Below are 18,051 nucleotides of genomic sequence, written 5' to 3'. Positions count from 1 at the left end.
TGAGAGCGCTGTCCAAACGCTCCTGGAGCTCTGGCAGCCTTGGGGCCGGGACCATTCCCTGGGGAGCCTGGACAGTTCCCCAGCTCCCTTGTTTTTACCTTTTTTGAGGCTGTATAGATGGGTTTCAGTTTGCCAAGCAAGACACCTCAGGTTTCCTGATGTGGGACATGTGGAACTTCACCTCCCTCCCATCCTGGTCTCCTGAATACGATTGGTACAGAATAAAACTCCTCCAGGTGGTGCCCAGGGACTTTGTCCAAACTCTGCTACTTTCTCCTCTTCTAGAAATCTCTTGTTCCTCACCCCTGATGTGTTTGTGTTGCTCTCTGCAAAAGCCCTGCTGGCATTCTGGGGTTCCATGGGTGCCACCAGCTCTCAGGGCTGGCACAGGTAGGCTGCTATTCCCCCCTGAGCACCAGATAAACACTGGTGTCAGTGTTTCCCCAGCAGCAGATTATTGAAAGCATGGGTGGGGTTGGGATGATGCCATCCCAAAGGCATAGTCTGGGACAGTGGGCCCCTCACCAGCTGGGCCATCCCATAAATCTGCTTCATTTACTCTTCTGCAATTTCCACCCTGATAAAGGTGTTCAGGTGCCTCTCCTGTGCCTATGTGCAGTGCTGAAGTTGCTGCCTTTGGGTTTTCCCCATCCATAATGATGCCTTCCCTCTATACCAGACCACAAAGAGATTTTCAGAAGCACCTGAATTATTTTTTCCTCTTGTTTTATCCTGTTAGAGGGGCACAGTGAGGACAGCCCAGTTTTGAGGCTGCTGGACTTAAAGTTCTCCCTTGCTGTATTTGTCACAAGGACAAGGCTATGTGGACTCCAGCATGACACTTTACCTTACTAGTACCAAAATCCTTTCTGCTGATTTCCAAAATCAAAGCATCTCTGCTAATGTTAATCTCACCAGATAGTAAGAGATGTTACCAACACTTTCCAGGCCAGCTTCAACAGGGCTTGGAGCAGCCTCGTCTAGTGGATGGTGTCCCTGCCCATGGGAGATGAGCTTTAAGTTCCTTTCCAATCCAGGCATTCTGGGATTGATACACCCCAGGACTTGCAGCTCCTGGGGTGAGTTGTACAGGGTGGGATTGGCTTCCCCATCCCTAGATTTATTACTGAGATACAATACTCAGTTTTTTCAGTAATAATTTTTTCTTTGTTGCAGTGAGCTCAAGGATGTGCTGTTTAAGTTGTTTTAGTATGACTTGCAGTTTCTGGGGCAGGGGATGAGGTGGTCTGGTCTGCAGCAGCCAGAGCCCAGTGATGGGAGTGACTGCCCAGAGGCTCATCCTGCAGCCCCAGCACTCACTCAAGGACCTTTGCTGTGGATGTTGCATCCTGCCTTTTGTTGTAGGGTTAATTGTGTGCTGTAATATCTAGAGCTCACTAATGAGAGGAGAATGGATGTGAAAGTGGGGCTCATCTCTGCTGCCTCTGCTGGTGTCAGTGCTGGTTGGCCTGGACTCATCCCGTGAGGGATGTGGGCGCTCCCTTGCACCAGTGACTGACCAGACAGGTCTCATAAATCTTGCCTGCTTTAATTACTGTGTTGGAGCAGGTGCACTGGAGGTGTCTGTCCAGCTGTGTCTGTGGGGTGTGGGTATCTCACAGATGGACAGGATGCTCGGGTCTTTGTCCAGAGCTGGGGCTGCCTGGAGCCTCCCCAGTGTTCACCAGCATCTCCAAGGGGGGCTTGGGTGGGTGAGCTCACTCCTGCTAATAGAGAAACAACCACAAAGCCCTTCAGACCCAGTGTTGCTGAACCAGTGTGTGATGCATCGAGGTGATCATAAATGATACGGGAAGGAGGGAGGGATATCTGGGGATGCTGCAGATTCATTTGAAATGTGATTATTTTGGGTTTGCGAATGATGCGACTGCTCCTTGAAGAGCAGTTGGGCTGTAATGTTTAAGAAGGTATTAATTAACCTCACCAAGGAGAAAGGGTGAAAAAGGCCAAAGTTTGCAGCAGTGTCTCAAGCTTGTGTTGCCCAGGATTCTAAATATTTGAAGGCTTTCATAAGTTAAAGTAAGACAATTTTTGTGCAAAAGCTGGTTTATGATATTTAATAGTTTCTGCTTTTCATTTGGCAAAACTGGAATGAATATTTCTTCTAAATATTCTTTTACAACCTCTGACTTCATCTGGAAAGAATTCTGCACAGAAAATGTTTTCCTTATGTACAGTTGGAGAAAAGTTCAGTTATGTGAGTGGGGGTCTGAGCTGTGTTATGATTCCCAATTCTATGTCAGGAAAGATCAAGAAGGAGAAAAGGGATGAGTTGATATTTTGAGAGAGAGATTAATTCACTGACATGAATTGTTGGTATAAAAGGCTTTTGTGTAGAAGGCTGCCCTGGGAAGCCTGGATTTTAAGGCTGTAATTGGAATTTGATCTTGGGGACAGATCCTTAGCTGGGAAAATCAACACAGTTGCAATTGGGCCTGGTTAATTAGTTCTCTGTAATAAAACAGCTGTAGAAACAGGTGTACAGCTGGGCCTTTCTTCCTTCCAGCCAGTGGATCCCACTGACCCTGAGAGTGCAACAGCTCAGACATCCTGTCTGTAACCTGACAGCTGGGAAATCTAGTTATGTCCAACTTGGATTTTGAGCTCTAGACAAAAATTCACTTAATCTTAGTTTTTTATATCAGAACCCAGTAGTAAAATAAAATGCATTGATTAAAAAAAATAATCTCTATAATAAGGAAAACAAAAGCTTCTGGAGCACAGCCTGGCCTCCAGGGAAGAGCTGCTGGCCAGAGGGTTCAGTGTTATGTTCCATCCCTATTTCCCTATTGTATTCTCACCAAATCCAGTCTATTGACACCTGCTCACCTCCTTAGCTTTCAAAAATAGGAGAGCTTGAAAAATGTGAGTTATAAATCCTTCAAACCCAGCCATTTAAGACAGGGCAGCAAGCTCTCAGCTGTGTCCTCAGGTGCAGGGAGGAGCTGGCTCCCTGCCCCAGTGGCAGAGCCATGCTCTTTGGGTGCCTGCTGAGAATTCCACGGCCTTCAAAGGGTAAGAGGATTTTCCCACTTTTTGTGCCAAGTAAGGCCTTTATCCTTCAGAGTATCCGCATGCGACACTCACAATGTCAGTGTTTAGCACCAAGATGCCATATCTGGGAGCAGGAATGCTGTTATCTACACCTGGCAGATGTTATAGTGAACTCCTGTCTGATCCAACAGGGTTTCTTCAGTCATTTCAATCCTCTTGTCTTTGGGATGCAGGTGTGAGGTCTCTGCAGAAGGAACCTTGTCTGTGTTGCTCACTGGGTTTTGCTGCAAAAAAGCAAAGAGCAGAGTTTTAATTTCCGGACTGAGCAGGTGCCTTGTGCCTGTCCTGCCATGTCCCATGAGACCCTGCCCTCCCACCATGCTGCACGTACCGGGGAGGGCTTTGGGGCAAAGTCCTTCTGGCAGACATGAGCTATGATGCCAGCAGCCAGGGCGTCCCCGAGCACGTTGGTCATCGTCCGCAGTCGGTCCCTGTGGAGAGACAGTGCCAGGATGCAGGGGGTGGCCACAGCCAGTGTGCCTGGGCTGTTGATGGCTTTGGGACACATCAGCCCCCATCCTGAATGTCCCTCCCACCAGTGTTGCCAAGTGCTGTGTTGGTTTTTGGAGATGCAGAGAGAAGATGGTCCCTATGTGAGTCCCGTGCTGGGGCAGCATCTGTCTGACCCTGCCTGTGTGAGCAGTGCAGGGACCTGCCAGTGCCACCTCCGAAACAGGGACAGGCACTGTTGTGCTAAGTGCAGGGAGAGCTGCCTCAGCAAGTCATAAAACTCCTTGAGATGCCTCTCGAAGAGAAATCCTGTAGATCTAGCTGCTGGTCCTCTCGTCTACCCAGGCACTTCTCACATTAGTAGAAGGTGCCAGTGGTGCTGGGTACCCTGTGATGCTGAAAGGTTGAACTGTTGGTGTGTTAACCTTCCTTTGTTGGGGGAAAGAGAAAAGGGGGAGGGAAAGAGAAAAGCAGCCTTGATTCTTGGCACTGTTCCCTCTTTTCCCTGGGGGGCTGGAAAGTACAAACCAGCCACGGGCATGTCACTTCCCTAACTCAGCATCTGCTCTGTGGTTTCTCACCTAGTGACTCACTTTGTTTTTATCTGAGTACTTTGGAATGGCGCATTTTACAAGCTATGAGTTTATTTGTCTGTGACAGGAATAATCTAGCATCATTTTCTGTCTTGAGAGCAGTCTGGTTTCATCCATCAAGATGAAGATACAGCACCATGAACTGACACGGGGCACTGCCCACAGCAGTGGCCTGGAGAGCACTTACAGAGCCCAGTCGACGGCGATGATGAGGGTGATGTCCTCGGTGGGCAGCCCCACGGAGGTGAGGACAATGACCATGGTGACGAGCCCGGACTGTGGGATCCCAGCGGCCCCAATGCTGGCTGCTGAGGCTGTGATGCTGCAAAGAGAAGGTGGCTGTGCAACTCAAACTAGCGTGTTTACATAGCGGAGTAAGTTATTGCTGTGTGGAAGGACTGGATTGGATCTGACTTCCTCCACCTTCCTGCTCCCAGGTGCTATCACTAATTCCCCTGCACACAACGGGCTGGCAGTGGGTACCCTGGCTCTGTGCTCCCCCCTGCCTTCAGGGTAGGGATTTCCTCATTAAAATTACTAAATATTTTCAAATGTACTCAATTATTATTTAGTTACATGCTTTTTTTCCCTGCTTATAAAATGAGAATATCCCGTTCCTGAAAGGGAGTATATGACACCTGCACAAATCCTTCTGTGCTCAGCCCTGCAGTGCTGACTTGCTCCAGCCACATGTCTGTGCAGCCAGGCTTTTCCCTACGGGCAAAGTCCCTGACTTGCAGCAGATTCAGGGGCACAGAGCCAGCCCAGCTTTCCCTGGCACACAGCACAGGGACTGGGACATGCTGCTCCCCGCCACCTCCTGCTGCTCAGCTTCCCAGCAAAGGTCACTGTGCATTAACAAGATCTCTGCAAACAGAAAAAATGTAAGAGGTCATCCTAATATCCATAAATAAGAAGAGAGAGAAACAGTCTGTCTGCTGCAGAGAATCTTGTACCTGATAGTTATAATTTGTCCTAGATCCAGTTCATACTCATTGACCTGGGCGATGAAGATGGCAGCGACGGCCTCGTAGAGCGCGGTGCCATCCATGTTGATGGTGGCCCCCACGGGGAGCACGAAGCGCGCCACACGTCTGTCAATGCCGTTGTTCTCCAGGAGACACTTGAGGGTGATGGGCAGGGTGGCTGAGCTGGAGGACAAGAAATGAGCAGTAATTGCGGTTCGTATTGAGCTTTATGAGTTGGAGTCAGGTTGATGGGACAGAAATACCAGCCCTCCTGGGGGTGGATGCCACAGTGTTGCACAAATTGCTGTAGCAATGAAAGTCTCTTCAGCTCTCACCACCTGGGGAATAGACATTATCAGCAAAGTGAGCTGCAAGCTGAGAGAGAAAATGTCAGAATGTCATTTCAGTGGCTGAAGGCACCACTTTAACCACCTGTGTCCCATGGCTGCCACTCTCTTGACCATCCCTGGTGCCCACGTTAATCCTGCAGCACCTCCTGGAGCGTGAGACACTGTGTACCAGCACTGGCTGGGCTGGGGTCCAGTCCAGGTCCCTGTAGTCCTCACCTGTCTCCTCCATGAGGGATGCCTGCCTCAGCTTCTGCAACCCTGACCTCTCTCTCTTGTTTCTGTCTAGCATGAAGATGACAACTGTCCCACAGGAACTGGGGTGAGGAATGGAAGAAGAAGAACAGGTTGAAGAAAGGGAACCACAGAAAAGAAGTCCATGGGATTGCAACAGACTCTGGGAGGCGGGGACTGCATTTGGGAAGGGCTCTGGATGCAGAGCAATGGCCTCAGCCCACAGACGTGAGGCTGGGACACTGGACAGGATGTTATCTCTGTGACAGTTCTCCCTCCCTTAGCTGGCTGCAGAGCAGAGGGAGGAAAAGCCTGATGGAGACAGAGATGGAGACCCAGGTTCAGGATGAGACCAGATTATTAAGAGTTGCAGAAGCAACAGTTGCAGCAGTGGGCATTGGGGAAGAGAGGCACAATCCAGGTGGTTTTATTGGGATTATGTGGAGAAGCAGCAGAGAGGCCAGAAAAACCCTGTGCCTGGTCAAATGTGCTCCAGGAAAATGTTTGAATTTGTGTCTCCTGGAAAGGATGCTAATTGATAGTGTGAAGTTTTTTTTCATTGTTATAAGGAATGTATTTCAATGAAAATAGAATAGGTAAATATAATCTAAAATGATTAAAATCTTCTCAAAGTAGGCAAGATTTTTCTGTGGATGAACTTGAACACTGTAATTGATTTTAGATTGTCAGTAAAGTGTTCAGAAGAGCTCTTGGTGTTTTCAGTTAAACTCCAGGATCATTACCCCATGCAGTTTATAAAGCACCTACAACAGTCCTGGTTTGAATTAATGGAAAGAAAACTGCAGGAATCTAATGAAGTGTGCACACACACACAAAAACATTGCTGGTTTGCCCTGGGAAAACCCTGGGAGAGGGTGAGTGGAGCAGCACCAGGAGCTGCCCAGGTTGGCTGACCAGGGCAGGGCCAAGCATCCTAAAAGCAGGAGCATTCCCATTTCAAGCAGTGCTGGAGCATAATTTTCTTTTGAGTTACATCTGTCCCCCCAGCGCTCACCTGGCCAGACACAGCCATGTCTCCCTGGCTAAACCACAGCCCCGCTCTGCAGTATCCACATGTTCCAGCCGTGTTTTCCTACCTGGAGGATGTAGCTAAGGCGATCAGCAAGGCTTGCAGTATCCCCTGAATGAAAGCAAAGGGGTTTTTCTTGGTGATAAGCACAAAAAGCAGAGGTAAGAGGATGACTCCATGCAAGGCAAGCCCTGACACTACTGTAATGACATACAGTCCCAGCTTCTGTCCAATAACCGATGGATCTTCCATCTCCAAGATCTTTCCAGCTATGAGAAATACAATGCCAAAGGGGAAGTACCTGCAAAGAAGAAGCATAAAAAATTAAGAGGATGCAGCAATCACTGTAGCACTGCAGATAGACATGGCAGTGTTTGGTACTGTGCAGTACAACTGTATCAAAACAAATTCAGTGCTCACAACAGACACTTGCAGACGTGTGACTGGCACTGCCATTAGATAGAAGGAAAGAAAAGAAATCAGTCAATGAATCAAAACCAGATTTACCAAACGGCCATCGAGACAATTTTCATAACTGCTTCATTCAGACACTGGCACACGTTAACCAGCGGGGCTCCTCGCTCACCCATTTTCCCCAGGAGAAGTCCTGCAAGCAAGCACAGCAGGTTATTTTACTTGGGAGCACCACGGAGCAGCACCTCACAAGCGTCAAGTGTCTCGAGGGGCCACAGAATGGGGGTCACCAGGCAAAACCTGAATTAGTACTGGTTGCTGTGTGCTCTTATGAGTCAGAGCCGTTCTCTGTTCCAAGCAAACACAAGGATCTGGCCTTTTCTCACAAAGCCCCACCAGACCCAAATCCAGGATTGGGACTCTTCCTTGCACAGAAAACAGATAAACTTCACTGCTGCTCAGTGCTGGAAGAGTGATTTCCTAGGGTGGATAAACTGTGGATTAGCTGGATTAGGTGGATATCTGGATTGCTATTTAGTAATACAAGAATAATGACCTTTGAAAATAAAAATTGAATTCTTTTAAGGATAAGGTATGGTAGGGCTCTCTGTAGCTGAGGATGTGATGCTGTGCTGCATTCCTGCCCAGCTGTGGAGTGAAAGGGGCCCCAGCTGCCACAGGGTCTGAGCAGTGCTCAGGCCCCGTGCCCAGTTCCCTCATGGCCTGGGCTGTTCATTGTTGGTGGCTCATAGGCTCTGCCATGGTGGTGACAATACATGTGTCTGTAGAGTGTGATGTCAGGAAGGATCTGAGTGAGTTGCTTAGATACAGGCATTAAGCCTTCTCTCCTAAATCTGTTTTTTTTTCCTTTGATGTTGTTGCATTAACCTAATCCAGCCTAATTTTCTGTTGAAGGAATACTAGGGCAGAAATACAGGCTATGGTTTGAATGGTTGGAAAGGATATGGTGCTGTCCTGTCTCCCAGTGCTAAATCCCATTGCTTTCACTGCCTGGGAGGCTTTCCAGGAACCCATCGAGCAAAGGTAAAAGAAACCTTTGAGCATTTGCCCATCTTGTTTCCAGCTTGGTGCAAGTCCTTCTTCCTGTGTTGGCTAAAATTAATTTTGAAGCACTGTGCAGGTGTCTGTTTTATCTTGGAAAAGAAGAATATAGACAGGATCTTGTCCTGCTTATCCCTCTTCAGTCTTCAGGGTTGAGGACTCCAAGAGGCCCTTGGTTGGTGGTTGGATCTCTTGCCTTGCTCAGAAGAAAGATGAGGTGGGGTCACATTTCCCAGAAATGAGACAAGGCTTGGCATGTTTAAATCTCAGCTCTGTGGACATTCATCCAGTATTTGGTAGCTACAACAGCTGCTTTGAAAGAAAGTAATTTCTCTTCAAGTCCTACGGAGCTGATTTGGGAAACATGGCCCAAGTAAACAGACAGATAAGGATCTTGAAAGCTCTGCCCTCTCATGGGTTTCAAAAGCAACAGAGAGGCCCTCGATGCCAGTGAAGAACTGTCAGAGCTGGGGTAGCTGTGTGGGGTCACCCCTCATAGCAAAGGCACTCTGGGTACCTGGTGGGTGCTGCATGGATGCCTTGGTCTCAGCCCCATAAGCTGCCTAGTTTTGGTGCTGGACACAAATACACTTTGCTGAGAGCTCAACCAGCTTCCACCTGCCCCCACCGTGCTGCATGGAGGTGATCCCTGTTTCCCAAGGCATGGGGCTGTGGTGCCCTGCCTATCCCTCTCCTGTTTTCTGCCAGGCAAACTCAGTTCAGCCTCTCCTCATAAGGAAAGCCCCCTGTGGGTGTATGCGTGCCCTTTATCAAGCTTCCTGTGCCTGGTGCAGGTGATGCTGTGCCGGACTGTAGCTTTGTAGAGCTCTAATCCTGGGCAAAACATGGGAAGTGCAGGTGGTGGCTGGGGCTGGCTCAGGTGATCTCCCACTGCCTCCTAACTCTGGCTGATCCCACTCCCACGCTGGAGGGGTTGTGGAGTGTCATCTTAGAAGAGAAAAGCAGCTTCTCCTTGCAGGTTTGGCAGGGCTGGAGGGGGCACGTGTCCTGTCGGGAGGAGCTCAGCAGCTTTCCTGCTTGTCCAAGGTGTGCAGAGGCTGTTGGTTGCTGGGACAGGAGATTGCTAGAGACACCTGGCTGTAGGGATCTGTCAGTGGCTCTGGCTCTGCCCAGTTTCACTGTGGCCACTTCCTCTGAGGTCTCACATTTGGAGCTGGCTGCTCCCCGAGGCTGACTGCAGTCCAGCGCACTCCGGTGCTGTGCTGGCTGTGCTGCCTCCACTCCTCAAATCCTCTAATTGGCTTTTTGGTTCCTTATACACAAAGTTCAAGCTCCTTGCCCTCACCTCTTAATCTACACATAATCCTGCCACCATGCTCATCTCTGCCTCCTACTTTTTTTCCTTTCTGATCTCTCCTTCCTCCCTTTCTCCCTCAGCCTTGCACCTGTTGTCCTCTTACACTTGGAGGCAGCTTCAAGTTCCTCCTTTCAATGACTTTCTCCCCTTTAAATCTCCTCACTTGCACGTGTCTCTCCACAACCCCTGCTCCTTCTTCCTTCCCAAAATTGCTGCCAAGCACTTTTTCCATACAGGACTGCAAGCTGTTCAATGCAGAATGCTGCCCTATATCCTTCAGAAAGTCCTGTTGGGAATCCTCGTAACAGCACCAAATCTGACCCTACTGTGATATCCTGCCTGCTCAGGGGCTGAACACTCAGCATGAAAGGTTTGGGGCTTTGTGGTGAGTTGTGTCCCAGGCAGCCTTTGCAAACTTACACCTCACTTCAGACTTCATTGAAAGGAATCCCCAGCTTATGTAATGGTTTGAAAACTCTCAGGACCCGCACGTGGGTTGTGAGGGAAGTATGGGGTAAAACCCTCCTTCCCCGTGCCTACAGCTTTAGTGAGCTCCAGCACAGGTGCCGCTGGCAGGGAGGGGCCTTGGTATGAGCTCTGTGCTGGGCCCAGTTCCCAGGGACTGGGGCAGTTGAGGCTAACAGAACCTTGTCCCACATCTTTTGCTCTGTAAAGCGTGGTGATGCAGCAGTGGCACCCTGGGCTGCCCTGGCCCGGGGAGGAGCTGGTACCTATGGTTGCTGAGAAGATGACAATGCCCAGGACATTCATCTCATTGCTGGTCCCAGCCAGGGTCCTGTAGGTCATCTCAGGTGATGGTGTCAGCTCAAGGAACACAGGCCGATGGATTTCAGGGTTTTTGTCATCAGGTGCAAAGTAAATAAAATTGACAGGTTTTCCTGGGATCTTTGGAAAACCGGGAGACTTCACCACTGGCACAAGAACAGTTCGGTACTGGAAGAGAAGCAAAGGAGGGAGGTTAGTGTGCTGCTGGCATGAGCTCCTGCTCTCAACACCTCTCAGGAGGCCAAGCCAGCCCTAGGCTGGGTGCTCCTGGAGGTTAAAGGTTTGCTTTCTGGGCAGTGAAAGGCTGGTGGAAACAAGGAGTGAGAGTCAGGCAGGGGGAGCTGTGGCTGTTGGCTTCAGACCATCCTCAGCTGGGGCTGCAGAGCAGACTCGTGGTGTTGGTGACCCGGGTCCCTGCAGGATGCCATCACAGCGCTGGGCTCCCTCTGTCCCTCCTTCCCTCCTCCTGGGAGCTTTACTGATGCTTTCCCAATGCCAAGAGTTTGTTTTCCCTGTCCCTCCAGCCTACCTGGCCACTCCGGCTGTCCCTTTTGACCACTCTACCTTCTCTCAGGCGTCCCTTCTTTGTGTCCCCTTACCTGCCTGCTGCCCACCCCATGGCTGCCCCTGCACAGGAGCAGGATCTGAGGGATGTGTGCTGCTTCCTTGGAGAGCCTCGCAAGCAGAGGGCAGGCACGGGGGTCCCTGTGCCCCCCTGGCACCCTCCTACCTTCAGGTGCCCTGGGTGAGTGTGAGGGGATGCAGAGGAAGGGAAGGGGAAGTTCAGGGAAGGGAAGGGGCTGCTGTTCAGGCTGTGGGTGGGCAAAGAGGCAGCCCCGTGTGGAGCTGAGCATGCAGAGGGGTCAGGGGAACTCACCTGCTGAAATGAAGCTTCAACCAGGTTAGAAGGAAACATGTTTCTGTAAGAGACCAATGACACAGGGCTAAAGTGTGTTATGAGAGCACAGGGAGCATCCTGGGAAGCACTTCTGGTGGGCACAGTGTCCAGATGAGAGGACATGAAAGCCAACAACAGCTTATAACAGCTGTGTAAGCTGAGAGCAAAGAAAGGCTGGAAGGTGAATGCAAAGCAGGACTGAGAACCATGAGTAAATGGGTTTGGTGGAGAGCCTGAGCCCGGGATGGACATCTGCCATCTGCATCCCCCTGCTCAGAGCTTGGTCCAGTTGATCCAGTAACCCCAGAAATGGAGATTCTCCCCCAGCCCCTGGATATTTGCTGCAACCCTCTCTGCAGGTAACCCCATCCACTGCCTTAACCCAGCTCTGGGCTTGGCATGTCCCAGCTGGGGCTGCAGAGGAGAATCCAGACCTTGCTGGGAACATGACTCTCTCTGATCTCTGCTGCAGAGCATCTCTTTGCTGATGGCTTTGGGAAAGCAGTGGCAGTGACAGAGTGGCCAGAGGGGCATGGGTGGGGGAAATGAACCCCGTGTTGCTGGGCTTGGAAGTACCACAACCTGGCCAGTGGTTCTCCTGTTCCACTTGAGATCTTAGCATCTTCTGGGAACTCACAACCTTCTGGGAAGATTTTGTTATCACAACCTTGGCTCTCCTGAATTCCTGTGACACACCTGATTAAATCCAGTAACGCATCGGCGGAGCTGAGCACCACTTTCCCCACAGAGTAGTTGTCCTTCTGGGCAGCTGCACCAGGATGGATGCTGACCACGAGGATAATCCCCACGGTCACTGCCATGAAGGTTGTCCAAAGGTAGTAGGTGATGGTGATCACCCCCATCTTCCCGCAGGCCTTGGAGTCCATGGTGGCCAGCCCAGACATGAGGCTGCAGCACAGAACAGAGTGGTCACTGTCTGCTCCCCAAACTGCACAAGATGCACCTGATGGGCAAAATCTCCAAGGTGGGAGGGGTTTCTGTAGGTTTTTTAAACCAAAGCCTAAGGGCATCACTGAGCTCTTGCACTTTCCTGTGCCAGCACCCACAGGATCTCACCCAGGATGAGCTTGTGACAACCCAAGCTGAGCTGTGAAGGGCAGGAGACACCTCCAGGCCCCTACTCAAGGTCTGGCTCTGTTTTCTGTGAGGGTTAAGAAGTTTATGTTCTTAGCTGTTCTTATTTTTATGTTGAATTACTGATGTTGCTTCTTTTTTCATGAGATATTGTTATCTTGTATCTCCATTGCCTCGTGCCACTGCTGTGTGTCATTGTGAGGAGCAAAAGAAGGTACCAGCAAGATTCATAAAATCCTGCTGGAGATGGACCCCATGCCCGCAGGAGAGACCTGCAGGTTCAGATTTCATACACACATAAGCTTTCCTAAGAAGTAACCCATAAGCTACTTCTCAGCAAAACTGGGCTAAAAATAGAGAGGGCATTACAGGCTGCCCCAGCAGGGAGAGCAGTGATGGTGGTGGTGACAAGCTGGGTGCAGGATTGGGTTTACTGAGGCCACTCACTTGGGAGGAACTGCTGACATTCTCAAGGGCAGAGAGGCCACACAGAGAGACCCTGACAAATGTGAGGATTGGGAAATCCCCAGCCCTGTGATGTTTAACAGGGCAAGTGTTGGATCCTGCCCAGGGATGGGGCAGCCCTGGGTGAAGGAAGAGACTGGCAATGAGAGGCTGAAGAGCAGTGCCGTGGGAAGGACCCTGGGGGTCCTGGTCAGTCCCAAGTTGGATCTGAGTCACTGCTGTGTCCTGGCAGCCCAAAGGGCCACCCTGTCCTGGGGGCCACCAGGCCCAGGGAGGGACTGTCCAACTCTGCTCTGCCCTGGGGCAGCCTCACCTCCAGTGCTGGGGGCACTTTGGGCACCACAAGATCAGAAGGATCCAAAGCTGGTGGAGAGTGCCCAAAGGAGGGACACGGAGCTGGGGAAGGGGCTGAGGAGCAGCTGAGGGCACTTGGCTCCTTCAGCTGGAGCACAGGAGACTGAGGGGAGGCTCCTGGGGGGCTGCAGCTCCTCCCCAGGGGAGGCACAGGGCCAGGGGCTGAGCTTGGGGACAGGGACAGGAGGCCAGGAAGGGCTGGAGCTGGGCCAGGGCTTGGCATGGAGCTCAGGGCAAGGTTCTTCCCTGTGAGGGTGCTGGGCACTGCCCAGGCTCCCCAGGGAATGGTCCCAGAGCTCCAGGAGCGTTTGGACAGCGCTGTCAGGGCTGCTCAGGGTGGGGGTGTTGGGGTGGCTGTGCAGGGACAGGGGCTGGGATCAATGATCCCTGAGGGTCCCTTCCAGCTCAGGATATTCCAGGATTCCATAAAATGTGAGTGTTTGGGGGTTGCAGTGTGCCCCCCATGCACAGACCTTCACTGAGCCCCTGCAGAACCCAGCCAAGCCCTGACCCTGAGGCAGGACATAAGGAAAGGCTGCAAGGGTCAGTGCCAACCCTGGGGACACACAGGGTGGCTGAGGTGGTGGTCAGCTCATGGATCCCATTCAGCAGCCACACATCCAGCAGGAGAAGGGCCTTGGAAACTCAAGGGAGTCCAGAAAAGCATCCCTGGCATAGATTGTGCTTTCCAGCTTGGGGGCTTGGGGATCTCCAGAGCTCCACCCCCAGAGCACATTCAGTCCCCTCTGGGATGGTGTGTGGATGGAGGGAAGACACCACTTCAGCATCATTCAGTCATTATAAAAAAATCCCTGGTTCAATCCAACATGAAAGAGAACTCCTAGGAGGCCTCTGCAGACCTTGCACCCACAGACAGGAGAGTGATCAGAGATCGCTCAGCAACTCAGCTGCAGAGAGGGCTGAGAGCAAAGGGAAACCCTCAGGCACCTCAGGGAGGGATGTGGGGTACAGACATCTCTACAAGGGCTGGTACTGAACACGTCAAGTGTGGCCAGGATAGAGACCACTCTGTTCACAGAAATGAACCAGAGGCAAATAGGATAACAAGCAAACTCTGACAAACAATAGAGAAAAGACACATCCTCGAGGAAACAAGGACTTGATCATTTGTGTGTGTCTGATGAGCACACGCCTACATATTGTTTGCAGTATGTTAATCCATAAAAGATTTTCAAGACCTTGCTTAGACCCCAGTAGGAGTGCTGGCTCTGTTCCTTATTTCTAGGTCTGTATGGGCCAATAAAATGGGAATTTGCAAAGACAGACACAGCACTGAGGAATACTTATGATTTTTCACCTGAACTTTCTCAAATCCCTCTAAGAGAACCTGCTTTGAGGTTAAACAGCCCATCACAACTGCCCACGGATGGTCCTGGCATCACCAGCTGCCCAAAAGAAGGGAAACACCCCAGCCCGTGCAGGTATCTGAGATGGGTGCAAGTGCCTACCAAATCCAGGTGAGGATTTGTCCCAGACTGCTGCTGGGAAATCATGGGGTTTGATGGACACCAAGCTATCTGCTTGACTGCCAGCTGCTTGGAGCCAGGATTAATCTCAACCCATGCAGTTTTTGGGTAATCTCCTCACTGGGGGGTGGCAGGGTGATCTTTCCAACGGGATGGAAAGGTGGTGCTTTAGAGCAGAGGATGATGTCTTACCTAGAGGTGATCAAGGGCAGGATCAGCATCTTCAGCATCCTCATGAGGAGCTCTCCAGGAAAGGAAAAGTACTGCTTCTCCTGCACATAGAGCAGAGCACATGTCAGGTAAATTATTATGGGCTCAAACTTGATCAATTTGCCTTTTTCCCAACCAGACCCAGCTCTGAGCTTGGTTGTGAACTGGCAGCCCCTCCTTGAGGCACTCCATGAGGCCATTTCTCTGCTGTCCCTTACTGGGAGTTGGCTCAGGGATGGGGAATACTGGCCACATGGCAAATCTGGCTATAAACAAGGAAGGAGCATGTAGGGGGTGGTCCCCTCCCAAAACTGTTCTTGATTCTGTAGCCTTCTAGGGAATGGTCCACATGGCCCCACCACTGGCTCCTCCCAAAAGTCATTGCACTCATTATCAGGGAGCAGAGGCTTGGCTGCATCTGATTTGGGGCAAAAGTGTCCCAAAATTGTTGGCAGCAACAAAAGGTGGGATTTATCTCATGGCTGCAGGTGGCAAAGACGAGCTCAGGGAGAGCCCCGGTGTCTGGCCCATCCATGGGACAACTTTGGTGCCATGGAATCTCTCCATCCCCTACACCCCTCACATGGACATGGGGAAGGACTGCAGATCTCCCAAAGTCTGGGTCCCACAGCCATGACCAAGGGGAGAGTGAGGGGTCTTTGGGACCAGCAGCCTGGCCAGCATCCCTCCTTCCCTCTATCCCTATCTCAACCCACCATCCATCCCTCCATCCACGCATCCCTCCATCCCTTCATTCATCCATCCCCTGTCCATCCATCCATCCATCCATCCATCCATCCATCCATCCATCCATCCATCCATCCATCCCTGATTCCCCTATTTCACTGTGCCACTGTAGAGGTGTCAGGGAGGGATATGAGTTGGCCTCAGGTACTTTTGGTTACTACAAAGTAGCCACCACCTCACACTGGGACTTTGAGGGGTGCCAAGGCAGCTGTTCAGTTGCTCCCCTGTGCTGTCCCTGCACTGTCCCAGTGTGTGACCTGGACATGGCTGATGTCCCCAGGGAGCTCAGGCAGAGCAGAGCTGTGATGGGCCCAGATGAGTGCAAGGGGTAATGCCAGAAATGAACAGCATCTCTTTGCCACGGGGTCTCTCAGCTTTGTGACACTTTCCCATTGCAGGGAGGAAAGCAGAGACTGGCCACCTCTCCAGCTCTCCTCCAGATTTTGTGACAAAAGTTTTCACTGGGGACAGTCTCTAGTGGCTGCTAGGCCAACAGCAGAGCTGTGGCAGCAGGGCAGGATGGGCTGGAGCAGAGGATGGATAAACTTGATGGATAAGCATGGCAGGATGAGGGAGTCCCAAGACTCTGCCAGCCTCACACCCAGTATGGGTGGCTGCTGAGCTCACGGGTGTGTGCACTGGGAAGCAGGGAGATTACACCCAGCTTCAATTAAGTAACGAGATCATCCCTGCTACACTGATGCTGAAGGGCCTAATTGAAATGACAAGACTTTGCTAAATCCTAGTGGGCAACACAGGGATGTTCCAGCATCAGCCGAGCTCTCCCGGAGCAGCATTCCCCCTCCTGGGCTCAGCAGCCTGGCCCAGGATCAGGGCTGAGCTGTGGCCCAGCTGCCCCAGAGCAGAGCTCTCAGCTCGGCCATTTCGTGCTCAATGCTTCTGGAAGGGGCCGAGCCAATGGTGCCTTTCTCCTGTGTTTTCTCCAATGCATTTGTCTCCAAGGCTCCTCAAAGTAAGGTGACTCCTCAAAGCCTTCCAGGCTCCCCACCAGCCCTCTATTTATTTGCTGGGTCCTCTCCAGAGCATGGAAATGTGCTTTGATTGCACACAGCTGAGGAGAGTAATGGGAGGACCCCATCCCTTGGATCCCATCCCTCAAACCCCATCCCTCAGATCCCAACGCTGCTGGTGGTGTTGGGGGGAGCCTGTTTACTGAGCATCTGAGTAAACATTCCCCCCTTTCCCATCCTCATCCCACCTCGAGTTTGTGCAGCCCCATGGGGTCCAACCCAGAGCTCCCCACTCTCATTGGAGGGAGGCAGGATTTATCCTATAGCTTGGCCATTTGTTGGCACCTTCTTGGAAAAAAGAAAAGAGAAAAAAGCCATGGGCAGAAACCTGCCTTGAGGTGGTTTTCTTGGGCAGGTGCCCTTGCTTTTGGGGCTGTGCCCATGTGGGACCCTTCCTGGCACCAGGGCTTGCCCCCTGCCCCACTCCATCCCCCTCACTCCCATCAGCATCCCAGCCAGGCTCACCAGGTCTGTCAGCTCCAGTGCCCGCAGCAGGAACCCCAGGAGGCATCCGGTGACAACCGACAGCATGGAGAGAGTCAAGAGGCCATTTTTGTACCAGAAAGCCCGAAGCCACTTCCAGAGGCGCAGGAGGGCCGTGGACAGCGAGTGCAGCACAGCTCTTCTGACCCACTCCCACATGGTCGCCCTCAGCCGCCCAAGTGCTGCCCCTGGGAGCAGCTCCCAGCCCCGCTCATGGCCACGGGCCCTGCAGCGCCAATGGACCCCTGCTCTGTGCCAGGAGCTGAGTGTGCTGCTGGTTAATCCCCAGAACCAAAAGCTTCAGGGATATTTGGGAGCCTTTCCCATAATGGAAAGTGACGTCTTCAACTGGTTAATCTGGGCTTGGCATCCTGCCGTGAGGTGCTGAACCCTCCCAGTTTAACCCTCCAGCCCCTGGGATGGGGGCCAGTGTGCAGACTGAGAGCAGGGATTCAGCCCCAGAACTTCTCACTGTTCCTGATCCAAAATGATCCACCAAAAGGTGGATCCTGCCACCAGATCTGGGTCCTGCACTAGATTTGTGCTCCCCACTGGCTGTGAGTGCACCCCAATCCTGCCCCCATCTGTGAGGGCTTCATGAGGGGAGGGTTGGCATAGGGAAAGCTTTCTCAGTGAATGAGAAAACTTCCCATGGCATCTGCAGACACAGCCCAAGACATCAACAGGTGATTTGGAACATTCCCACAAAAATATCTGCCCCAACAGATCTAACCTCCTGCCAGCTCTCCAGGGAAGCTGCCCCATGGCCATGAGATGCTGCTGGAGCTCCTGTTCCATAATTCATCCATAATGTGATATTTTAGAGTATTTCTCTCTCCAGTTTGCCTCTGGTTCAGGCCACAAGTGCCACTGGGGCCAGAGTGTGGTGCAGAACAAAAGGGTAGGTGGATCCCAGGCTGAAGATGCTCTGGGAATGGGAAAATATTAAAACCTTTATGGGCCTGATTTTACCCCTCTCTCCCTACCCCATCCCCCCAAAAAAC

The 18,051-nt window shown here is 51.6% G+C and overlaps 1 protein-coding gene and 1 long non-coding RNA gene across 2 annotated transcripts; one reads left to right on the top strand and one right to left on the bottom strand.

The window, feature by feature from the left end:
- Positions 1–2,073: 2,073 nt before the first annotated feature.
- LOC132339438 (excitatory amino acid transporter 5-like) lies at positions 2,074–18,000 on the bottom strand. The gene is made up of 11 exons (XM_059869682.1): positions 17,030–18,000; positions 14,769–14,848; positions 11,872–12,084; positions 11,155–11,197; positions 10,223–10,445; positions 7,205–7,304; positions 6,765–6,998; positions 5,075–5,269; positions 4,306–4,440; positions 3,407–3,506; positions 2,074–3,299 (listed from the first exon to the last, which is right to left on the bottom strand). Exons 1-11 carry the CDS (start codon positions 17,204–17,206, stop codon positions 3,162–3,164), a joined length of 1,638 nt encoding a protein of 545 aa, XP_059725665.1. The 5' UTR covers positions 17,207–18,000; the 3' UTR covers positions 2,074–3,161.
- On the top strand, positions 5,159–7,702 carry LOC132339439 (uncharacterized). Its single transcript, XR_009489645.1, has 2 exons — positions 5,159–5,299; positions 5,723–7,702. It is a non-coding gene; the product is annotated as an uncharacterized LOC132339439 (long non-coding RNA).
- Positions 18,001–18,051: the final 51 nt, after the last annotated feature.

Source organism: Haemorhous mexicanus, chromosome 29 (assembly GCF_027477595.1).
Source record: "Haemorhous mexicanus isolate bHaeMex1 chromosome 29, bHaeMex1.pri, whole genome shotgun sequence".
NCBI lineage: Eukaryota > Metazoa > Chordata > Aves > Passeriformes > Fringillidae > Haemorhous > Haemorhous mexicanus.
Note: the sequence above shows the minus strand (reverse complement) of the source record. Positions and strands in the feature narration are given on the sequence as shown.